Raw genomic sequence first — 11,709 nt, 5'->3', positions numbered from 1 at the left:
TTCCACATCTGCTTCTCAGGACAGCATACACTGCAGAGCTCTGGGTATACCAGGCCCCAACAGCTGTAAGCCACTGTGCGTTTCCAAACACCTGACTCTGGGGTCAAATAAGTTTCGGGATTGACAGCACTTCTAGCTGTGGTACCCAGGGGCGCGCCCTCCCCACTACAGTCCTGCAGCATCATCGCGAGTCACAGCGCCCTCTGGCGGCACTCTGGGGAACGAGCATGGGTACGCACCGAGGTCCGGCCCCTGAAGAGGCGCACAGGCTCGCTGGGGTCCCCAGTGCTGAGCGCGAACGTGCAGAGTGCATAGGCCGACTTGTCTTGGAACCCAGCCAGGAGCTGGTGGAGACCTGCGGGCACGTGCAGTGAGGGCTCAGCGCACTCTACGCTGCCCGGCCCCAGACCCCTCTCCGCACTCAATGGGCCCAGGTGGCGAAGGGGAGTTATACATATCACCAAATAGGCCCTGCGCTGATAACCCAGGAAGTTGGGTGATGGGGATGTGGGGTTCCTTATTCTACTACTGTGGGCTTCAGGGTATGCGCTGCTGGGACCAGGGGGAGCAGCAGGGTGTCCCTCTCCCCGCCCCCCACTGAGGCAAGGACAGCAAGAAGTGGGGCCAGTCCCTCTGAGCCAGAATCAACTAGAGCCCCTTTGTCCCTCAAACACAAAGCTCTCACCACCCACCCCCACCCCATCCACTCCTCCGAAATCTCAGTGCTCCCTGGCACCGGGTGTATAGGGAGAGTGTGAGCTGTAGATTATAGATGGGGAAACTGAGGTGAATGGAGACTCCGTGAAGGGGATGGAACCCGAGATTCCTGATTACTAGTTGGAGCTCCTCTCGTAGAACCCACAGATTCTTAATTTCAAACAGGTCTAAAGAAAGAGACATGGGGATAATACCTTCAGGCTTTAACTTCTCCAGAAACCACTTTCTGCAAGAGAAATAAAGGTGAGTCAGACACCACAATCAGATGGATGTTCTTACCACCTTGTTTCTGGGCTGCATCCCCCAGGGATTAGAGCCCTGGGAGAGCAAAGAATGTCTCAACTCAAAATGAAGAGAAATAATCCAATAGGAAAAAGGAAATGGAGACAAAGAGGCAATCCACAAAAGAACTGATAAACCAGTGAAGCCCTCAATCTCACTGGTAATTAGGGAAATGCAAATTAAAATTGCATGTGGTAACATTTCCCACTCCCGCCATTACAAAATACTAAAAAGTCATAAAACAGTGCTGGTAAGAATATGGAGCAATGTACACTATAAGTGTGTAGGGGTGCTACTGCCTTGGCAAACAAATTAGCAATCCAAAAGTTAAAGATACAGTTAACCCTTGAACAACATGAATTTGAACTGCATATGTTCACTTATACATGGATATTTTTCAGTAGTAAATACTACAGTAATATACAGTTGAATTCACTGATATGGAAGGCCAACTGTAAGTTAAACGCAGGTTAACCCCCCCAAGTTGTTCAAGGGTCAACTGTATACATACCCAAGACCTAACAAATTGGGGTATTTGTACCCTAGAGATACACAAAGACCTTCTGAGGGGGTCCAGGGTACTGGATAGCTTTAAGGAAATCCATCTGCAGATCTCAACTTCCTTATTTCCTCTTTCCTGAAACTGATCTGCCCACAAATGTACCTCTCCAATGGGTGAGTTCCCCTTGCCCATCTCAACTTACACAATCACATTCTCACACTTTACAAAAGAAAGGTATGTCTCTTCCCCATCCCTAATCCTCCCTCAAGACAATCTGACATACTGGTGTTGATGCCAAGACAGTGAATGACCCGCAGTATCAAGTAACAAATCATTTCAAAGTTCAAGTGGTTTTGTGGCCAGGGCCCTGCAAAAGGGTGGGGGAGCACTCACATGTAGGGGCCAGGGAGGCCCCCAAGGGCGTTGAAGCACAGACAGGTGTCCTCCACCAGTACAGGGCCCTGCACCTGCAGCACAAGAACATGCAGCCCTGAGACCCGCGTCCAGCAGCAGGCCCCACCTCCACCCTGAATTCCCCTGCCATCCAAGCCAGGGCCACACTCACAGCTAGCTGGGATGTGCAACAGCAGCAGCAGATAGAGGTCCATCTGCTCTGGGTAACAGCTGTTGACTAATGTCTTATCTTCATTTTAAAGGTAGGGACATCAAAGCCTTGGCAGGTTGTAAAGTTTGCTCCAGGTACAGTGACAGGAGAGCTGGGATTCATACTCAAGCAGCCTGACTGTTTACAAAGCACTCTTTTTCAGTTCCACAGAGGTGTGTGAGTGCAGGGTGGATGTATGTGGGGAGAATGTAGGGGTGGAATGTATGTACCTGAGAACTGGGAAGAGTGAATTATGTGTGTGTGTGGTCATCTAGGGGGATACTATGCAGTCAAGGTTGAGAAAGGAAGGCAGTATTCCAGAGCCAATATTAACTGACTCCAGCCTAGCTAAGCCTGGAAACGTCCTTCAAGTCATTATAAAGTGTGCCCACCATATTCTCTACCCATCCCCAGCAGGCACAGACCCCAGGAGCCACCAGGACAAGAGGCGCAAGTACAGGACATGTGTGGAGCAAGCACCTGGCGAGCTGCCTCCTGACACTTCCGAATGGAAATCTCATCAGGCTCTCCTTGGTACTCTGGCACTTATCAGAGAAACAGACACACAGTCAGGTCACAGAGAGAGAGAGAAATTGAATCATCTTTTAAAAATAGAACTAATCAGAGACATACGGTCAATCTTCTGTGCCACCAAAGTGCATGGAAACTTATCTCCTAGAATCTGAATGACCTGTTCCAAAACGAAAGAACATTTATCACCATTTGTTTAACTATTCCCCATTACTACACAAGCTGTCACCCATCTTTCTCGTCAGGTAACTCTCCTGTCAGTCCCCTAAAGCTCACCAAGTCAGGCCCATGAGCCTCACCCCAGCCTTCAGGGTCCCACCCCAGCAGGTCAGCTCCCCCATCTCCTCACTCTCCAATCCCTCCCTCCTACTTCAGGTCTCTGTTTATGCTAACCACCTACCTAGAACACCCTCTTCCCTTCTCAGTGCTCCCAAAACCTATCCTTTGGGCCAAGAATTTTCTATCAGGGGTTACCCAGAATTCAGGAGATCTGTGAACTTGGATTAGGAAAAACAAAACAAAACAAAACACTTTATTTTCACTAACCCCTACCTGAAATTTAGCATCCCTTTCAATAGTGAATATAGAAAACAAACACAAATAGCATTAGCATCTCCTGTGATATTTAAACCTATTAAAATCACAGATGTTGTCATATCCCATTACAGTTGTAGCAGATATCTCAAAATATCATTTACAAGGGGCAGAGTCAAGATGGCAGCGTGGGAAGACACAGAGTTTGTGTCTCCCTACAACTAGGGCGCCTGCCAGATGGTGGTGGGGGACCTTGACGCCCAAGGAGACGGGAAGAACCCCCAAGTGAACGGCTCCTGCGATGGGAGCTCTGAGTCTGAACCACTGGACTAATAAGAGAACCTCAGACCCCAGGAAATATTCATTGGAGTGAGGTCTCCCGGAGTTCCTCATCTCAGCACCAAGACCCAGCTCTACCCAACAGCCTACAAACTCCAGTGTTGGAAGCCTCAGGCCAAACAACCAGTTCCTGTTTACAGGAACACAATCCCACCCATCAGAAAAAATGAGAGGGTAATAAAGTATGTCACAGATGAAGAAGCATGGTAAAAACCTATAAGACCAAATAAATGAAGAGGAAATAGGCAAGCTACCTAAAAAGAATTCAGAGTAATGGTAGTAAAGATGATCCAGAATCTCAGAAGTAGAATGGAGGCACAGACTAAGAAAATACAAGAAATGTTTAACAAAGTTCTAGAAGAATTGAAGGACAAACAGAGATGAAAACACAGTAACTGAAATGAAAAATACACTAGAAGGAATCAATAATAGGATAACTGAGGCAGAAGAACAAATATAAGTGAGCTGGAAGACAGACTGCTGGAAATAACTGCCAAGGAGCAGAATAAAGAAAAAAGAATGAAAAGAATCGAAGACAATCTCAGAGACCTCTGGGACAATACTAAACACACCAACATTCGAATTATAGGGGTCCCAAATAAGAAGAGAAAAAGAAAGGGTCTGAGAAAATATTTGAAGAGATCATAGCAGAAAACTTCCCTAACATGGGAAAGGAAATAGCCACCCAAGTCCAGGAAGCGCAGAGTCCCATACAGGATAAATCTTAAGAGAAACACACCAAGACACATATTAATCAAACTAACAAAAATTGAGTTCAAAGAAAAAATATTAAAAGCAGCAAGGGAAAAGCAAAAGATAACATACAAAGGAATCCCCATAACATTATCAACTGATTTTTCAGCAGAAACTCTGCAGGTCAGAAGGGAGTGGCAGGATATACTTAAAATGATGAAAGAGAAAAAACTACAACCAAGATTACTCTACCCAGCAAGGATCTCATTCAGAGTCAAGAGAGAAATCAAAAGCTTTTCAGACAAGCAAAAGGTAAGATAATTCAGCACCACCAAACCACCTTTACAACAAATGCTAAAAAAACTTCTCTAGGCAGGAAACACAAGAGAAGAAAAAGACCCACAAAAACGAACCCAAAACAATTAAGAAAATGGTAATAGGTACATACAATCGATAACAACCTTGAATGTAAATGGATTAAATGCTCCAACCAAAAGACACAGACTGGCTGAATGGATACAAAAACAAGACCCGTATATATGCTGTCTACAAGAGACCCACTTCAGACCTAGGAACACATACAGACTAAAAGTGAAGGGATGGAAAAATATATTCCATGCAAATGGAAATCAAAAGAATGTTGGAGTAGCAATACTCATATCAGATAAAATAGACTTTAGGGCTTCCCTGGTGGTGCAGCGGTTAAGAATCTGCCTGCCAATGCAGGGGACACAGGTTCAATCCCTCCAGGAAGATCCCACATGCTGTGCAGCGACTAAGCCCATGCACCACAACTACTGAGCCTGCTCTCTAGAGCCTGTGAGCCACAACTACTGAGCCCGTGTGCCACAACTACTGAAGCCTGCATGCCTAGAGCCTGTGTTATGCAACAAGAGAAGCCACCTCAATGAGAAGACTGCACACCGCAATGAAGAGTAACCCCTGCTTGCCACAACTAGAGAAAGCCCATGCACAGCAACAAAGACCCAACACAGCCAAAAATAAAATAAATAAATTTATTTTAAAAAAATAGATTTTAAAATAAAGACTGTTACAAGAGATAAGGAAGGACAGTACATAATGATCAAGGGATCAATCCAAGAAGAAGATATAACAATTATAATCGCTTATGCACCCAACATAGGAGCACCTCAATACATAAGGCAAATGCTAACAACCATGAAAGCAGAAATCAACAGTAACACTATAATAGTAGGGGACTTTAACACCTCACTTACCCCAATGGACAGATCATCCAAACAGAAAATAAATAAGCAAACACAAGCTTTAGATGACACAATAGACCAGATAGATTTAACTGATATTTATAGAACATTCCACCCGAAAGTGGCACAGTACACTTCCTTCTCAAGTGCACACGGAACATTCTCCAAGACAGATCACATCTTGGCTCACAAATCAAGCCTTGGAAAATTTAAGAAAATTGAAATCGTATCAAGCATCTTTTCTGACCACACTGCTATGTGTAAATCAATTACAGGAAAAAAACTGTAAAAAACACAAATACATGGAGGCTAAACAGTGCACTACTAAGTAACCAAGAGATCACTAGAGAAATCAAAGAAATAAAAGAATACATAGATACAAATGACAACAAAAACACAATGATTCAAAACCTATGGGATGCAGCAAAAGCAGTTCTAAGAGGGAAGTTTATAGCAATTCAATCGCACCTCAAGAAACAAGAAAAATCTCAAATAAACAATCTAACCCTACACCTAAAGCAACTAGAGAAAGAAGAACAACGAAAACCCAAAGTCAGTAGAAGGAAAGAAATCATAAAGATCAGAGCAGAAATAAATGAAACAAATGAAAACAACAGCAAAAATCAATAAAACTAAAAGTTGGTTCTTTGAGAAGATAAACAAAATTGATAAACCCTTACCCAGACTCATCAAGAAAAAAAGGGTGCAAATCAATAAAATTAGAAATGAAAAAGGAGAAATCACAACTGACACTGCAGAAATACAAAGGATTATAAGAGACTACTACAGACAACTATATGCCAATAAAATGGACAACCATGAGGAAATGGACAAATTCTTGGAAACGTACAATTTTCCAAGACTGAGCCAGGAAGAATTAGAAAATATAAACAGATCTATCACAAGTAATGAAATTGAAACTGTAATTAAGAATCTTCCAACAGGACTACCCTGGTGGCGTAGTGGTTAAAAATCTGCCTGCCAATGCAGGGGACACAGGTTTGACCCCTGGTCCGAGAAGACCCCATATGCCATGGAGCAACTAACCCCATGTGCCGCACCTACTGAGCCTATGCTCTAGAGCCCACGAGCCACAACTACTGAGCCCATGTGCCACAACTACTGAAGTCCACCTGCCAAGAGCCCATGCTCCACAACAAGGGAAACCACCACAGTGAGAAGCCTGTGCACCATAACGAAGAGTAGCCCTGGCTTGCCGCAACTAGAGAAAGCCCACGCGCAGCCACGAAGACCCAGCGCAGCCAAACGTAAATAAGTAAAAATAAATAAATTTATATATAGGGCTTCCCTGGTGGCGCAGTGGTTGAGAGTCCGCCTGCCGATGCAGGGGACACGGGTTCGTGCCCCGGTCCGGGAAGATCCCACATGCTGCGAAGTGGCTGGGCCCGTGAGCCATGGCTGCTGAGCCTGCGCGTCCGGAGCCTGTGCTCCGCAACGGGAGAGGCCACAACAGTGAGAGGCCCACGTAACGCAAAAAAAAAAAAAAAAAAAAAAAAAAATTTATATATAAAAAAAATCTTCCAACAAACAGAAGTCCAGGACCAGATGGCTTCACAGGTGAATTCTATCAAACATTTAGAGAAGAGCTAACACCGATCCTTCTCAAACTCGTCCAAAAAACTGCAGAGAGAGGAACGCTCCCAAATTCGTTCTATGAAGCCACCATCACCCTGATACCAAAACCAGAATAAGGTATCACAAAAAAAGAAAATTATAGTCCAATATCACTGATGAACATAGATGCAAAACTCCTGAACAAAATACTAGCAAACAGAATCCAACAACATATTAAAAGGATCATACATCAGATGCAAGGATTCTTCAATATACGCAAATCAATCAATGTGATACACCATATTAACAAATTAAGGAATAAAAACCATGTGATCATCTCAATAGATGCAGAAAAAGGTTTTGAAAAAATTCAACACTCTTTTCCGATAAAAACTCTCCAGAAAATGGGCACAGAGGGAACCTACCTCAACATAATAAAGGTCATATATGACAAACCCACAGCAAACATACTCAATGATGAAAAACTGAAAGCATTTCCTCTAAGATCAGGAAAAAGACAAGGATGTCCTCTCTCACCACTCTTACTCAACATAGTTTTCGAAGTCCTAGCCATGGCAATCAGAGAAGAAAAAGAAATAAAAGGTATACAAATTGGATAAGTAAAACTGTCACTGTTTGCAGATGACATGATACTATACATAGAAAATCCTAAAGATGCCACCAGAAAACTACTAGAACTAATCAACGAATTTGGTAAGGTTGCAGGATACAAAGTTAATGCACAGAAATCTCTGGCATTCCTATACACTAACAACGAAAAATCAGAAAGAGAAATTAAGGAAACAATCCCATTTACCATTGCAACAAAAAGAATAAAATATCTAGGAATAAACCTATCTAAGGAGGTGAAAGACTTATACTTGGAAAACTATAAAACACTGATGAAAGAAATCAAAGATGTCATAAACAGTTGGAGAAATATACCATATTCTTGGATTGGAAGAATCAATATTATGAAAATGACTATACTACCCAAAGCAATCTACAGATTCAATGCAATCCCTATCAAACTACCAATGGCATTCTTCACAGAATTAGAACAAAAAATTTTACAATTTGTATGGAAACACAAAAGATCCTGAATAGCCAAAGCAATACTGAGAAAGAAAAAAGGAGCTGGAGGAATCAGGCTCCCTGATTTCAAACTATACTATAAAGCTACAGTAATCAAGACATTATGGTACTGGCACAAAAACAGAAATATAGATCAAGGTACAGGATAGAAAGCCCAGAGATAAACCCATGCACATATGGTCACCTAATTTACGACAAAGGAGGCAAGAACATACAATGGAGAAAAGACAGCCTCTTCAGTAAGTGGTGCTGGGAAAACTGGACAGCTACATGTAAAAGAATGAAATTAGAACACCACCTAACACCACACACAAAAATAAACTCCAAAAAATAAAAAAATAAAAATAAACTCCAAATGTATTAAAGACCTAAATGTAAAACCAGACACTATAAAACTCTTAGAGGAAACCATAGGAAAAACACTCTGACATAAACGACAGCAAGATGTTTTTTGACCCACCTTCTAGAGTAATGAAAATAAAAACAAAAATAAACAAATGGGACCTAGTTAAACTTAAAAGCTTTGCACAGCAAAGCAAACCATAAACAAGACAAAAAGACAAACCATAAACAAGACGAAAAGACAATGGGATAAAATATTTGCAAATGAAACAACGAGCAAAGGATTAATCTCCAAAATATACAAACAGCTCATGGAGCTCAATATCAAAAAAAGAAACAACCCGGGCTTCCCTGGTGGCGCAGTGGTTAAGAATCCGCCTGCCAATGCAGAGGACACAGGTTTGAGCCCTGGTCTGGGAAGATCCCACATGCCGCGGAGCAACTAAGCCTGTGCGCCACAACTACCGAGCTACTGAGCCTGCGCTCTAGAGCCTGCAAGCCACAACTACTGACCCCCGTGCCACAGCTACTGAAGCCCGCGCGCCTAGAGCCCAAGCTCCACAACAAGACAAGCCACCGCAATGAGAAGCCTGCGCGCCGCAACAAAGAGTAGCCCCTGCTCACCACAATCAGAGAAAAGCCCGCGCACAGCAACGAAGACCCAACGCAGCCAAAAACAAAAATAAATTAAAATAAAATAAAATACATTAAAAAAAAGAAACAACACAATTAAAAAATGGGCAGAAGACCTAAATAGACATTTCACCAAAGAAGACATACAGATGGCCAAGAGGCACATGAAAAGATGCTCAACATCACTATTAGAGACATGCAAATCAAAACCACAATGAGGTATCACCTCACACTGGTCAGAATGGCCATTATCAAAAAATCTAGAAACAATAAATGCTGGAGAGGGTGTGGTAAAAAGGGAACCCTCCTGCACTGTTGGTGGGAATGTAAATTGATACAACCACTATGGAGAGCAGTATGGAGGTGCCGTAAAAACTAAAAATAGAACTACCACATGACCCAGCAAACCCCACTACTCGGCATATACCCTGAGAAAACCATAATTCAAAAAGAGACATGCACCACAATATTCATTGCAGCACTATTTACAATAGGCAGGACATGGAAGCAAACTAAATGTCCACTGACAGACGAATGGATAAAGAAGATGTGGCACATATATACAATGGAATATTACTCAGCCATAAAAAGAAACGAAATAGAGTTTTTTGTAGTGAGGTGGATGGACCTAGAGTCTGTCATACAGAGTGAAGTAAAGAAAAAAAGTAAAGAAAGAGAAAAACAAATACCGTATGCTAACGCATATATATGGAATCTAAAAAAAAAAATGGTACCGATGAACCTAGTGGCAGGGCAGGAATAAAGACGCAGACATACAGAATGGACTTGAGGACACGGCAGCGGGGGAGGGGGAAGCTGGGGCGAAGTGACAGAAGCATCGACATATACACACTACCAAATGTAAAATAGCTAGTGGGAAGCAGGGGCATAGCACAGGGAGATCAGCTCGGTATGCATTAATAAAGCATATGTAACTGGATCACAAATATTTATAATATTTTGAGAATTGTAAATCAATAGAATTGATTTCCTTTGTAATCCTATGTATTTTATTTTGTACATTTAAAAATATTTTCCTGAGAAAGGGTCCAGAGGCTTCATCACTCTGCCAATGGGGTACCATGAGATGAAGAGTTAAAACTCCCTATTTTAGGCCAACTTCAAGTCCATTTTCTCCAGTGAGCCTCCTCTGGCCACTCCAGCATCTTCTTTTTTTTTCTCCTTTTTTGGGGGCGGCCGTGCCACATGGCTTACAGGATCTTAGTTTCCCGACCAGGGATCGAACCCGGGCCCCGGCAGTGAAAGCTCGAATCCTAACCACTGGACTTCCAGGGAATTCCCTCCCTCTTCTTTAAATGTGGGAGGGCCACATTCTCAACCAGAAGTAGAGATGGCCTTGGGAGCCGGCACCCACCATCTTGCATGGGGCTCTGTTCAGTGTGGCACTGCCTGTCTGCTTGTCCGGTCTGGCCTCAAGATCCCAAACCTTTTATCAGCACAGGGCTCTGACTTCTGAGGCCACCCTGTAACAGCACGCAAGTGTCATTGGTCCCTATGCTGTAGACAAATGACCCTAATGACTGCACCCCATTGGTCTGCCTCAGACATCTAGTGGGTGTCATCCTGACTCCGCACACATGACCCACCTCCTTGACCATGGCTGACTAAGTAAGGGCAAACCTTTGATCCAAGCAAGGCCAATCAGAGCTGATGTCTGGCAGAAGCCTTACTGCCCCCTCCATCAGAAGGGAAAAATGCAGAAAGACCTCAAAAGGAAAAGGGATGAGCATCCAGAGAGAACTAGAAGGACAAATAAACCCCTCGATAGGGACTCCTGAGAAAGACTCCTCAAGCCCTGTGGGACAGAATACCATTGTATTCCCACGATTGTCACCTGGCTGTTTACATGAGCTCCCTGTGTCTCTCTACTATTTGCAGCCAAAGCGGTTCCATCAACCCCCAGAATTCTCAGAGCTGACCACAAAGTCCCTGTAGGCAGGAACTTTGGATCCACTGCCTCCTTCACTCCTCTCCATTGCGCTGTGAAGCAGACCTCCTGCATAATGGCCATTTCACAGATGGCGGAAAGAGGCTGGGAGAGGCTGAGGACCACATTTCTGGACCGTGGTGGGGTGTGGAACTCAGTTTGGATGCCTCTCCCCACACCCTGTCCGGCCCCTGCCAACCCCTGGCCAGCAGCGGGGTCTGGATCCGCTCCAGAGGGGTGTCAGGGTCCCGGTTTGGGACCTAGCTTAAGAGGTGACCTTTGGGACAAGTGTTAAGGACCCCACCACTCCTTCAGCTCCCGATGCCCCTAAGCTCACAACCCCTGTGCCCGGATTTGTCAAGGCCCTCATTCTATCGAGTCCAACCCCGGGTCACCCCCACTCCGCACACGTGCTAGTCCATTCCACGCGGCCCATCCCCTTCCCGATCCAACCCATCCCTCCGGGTCGGACTCTGTTCCCCCTCTGCTCTTCCACCCGCGTGCTTCCCTCCGCCTGGAAGCCACTTCTCCGCCTTCTCCCCAGCCAACCTTGCCACACGCTACCCCCCAACCGCCTCCTGGTCGGCTTCCCACCACTCCCGTCACCTCCTCCAGCTTCTTGGCGTTCCCCGTGACAAACACGATCTTCTTCCCGGACAAGGAGGCCGCCATTGTGAGCCACAAGCAC

The 11,709-nt window shown here is 44.3% G+C and overlaps 1 protein-coding gene across 8 annotated transcripts in view; it reads right to left on the bottom strand.

Annotated features, from left to right (window-relative positions):
• ITPA (inosine triphosphatase) overlaps positions 1–11,709 on the bottom strand; it is an 18,454-nt gene extending 6,745 nt beyond the window's left edge. For 6 of the 8 annotated variants that reach the window (XM_033415777.2, XM_012538891.3, XM_004285308.4 and 3 more), the window contains exons 1-6: positions 11,628–11,709; positions 2,739–2,796; positions 2,586–2,650; positions 1,895–1,968; positions 912–943; positions 240–355 (exon numbers count right to left, since the gene is read on the bottom strand). In XM_033415777.2, the coding sequence (XP_033271668.1) occupies positions 240–355; positions 912–943; positions 1,895–1,968; positions 2,586–2,650; positions 2,739–2,796; positions 11,628–11,693 (411 nt within the window). In that variant the 5' untranslated portion in view covers positions 11,694–11,709. The remainder of the gene's footprint in view (positions 1–239; positions 356–911; positions 944–1,894; positions 1,969–2,585; positions 2,651–2,738; positions 2,797–11,627) is intronic. The other 2 variants (XM_033415779.2, XM_033415780.2) reach the window with 1 other exon arrangement.

Source organism: Orcinus orca, chromosome 16 (assembly GCF_937001465.1).
Source record: "Orcinus orca chromosome 16, mOrcOrc1.1, whole genome shotgun sequence".
In the NCBI taxonomy this organism is placed as follows: domain Eukaryota; kingdom Metazoa; phylum Chordata; class Mammalia; order Artiodactyla; family Delphinidae; genus Orcinus; species Orcinus orca.
This window is presented reverse-complemented; position numbering and strand designations above follow the sequence as displayed.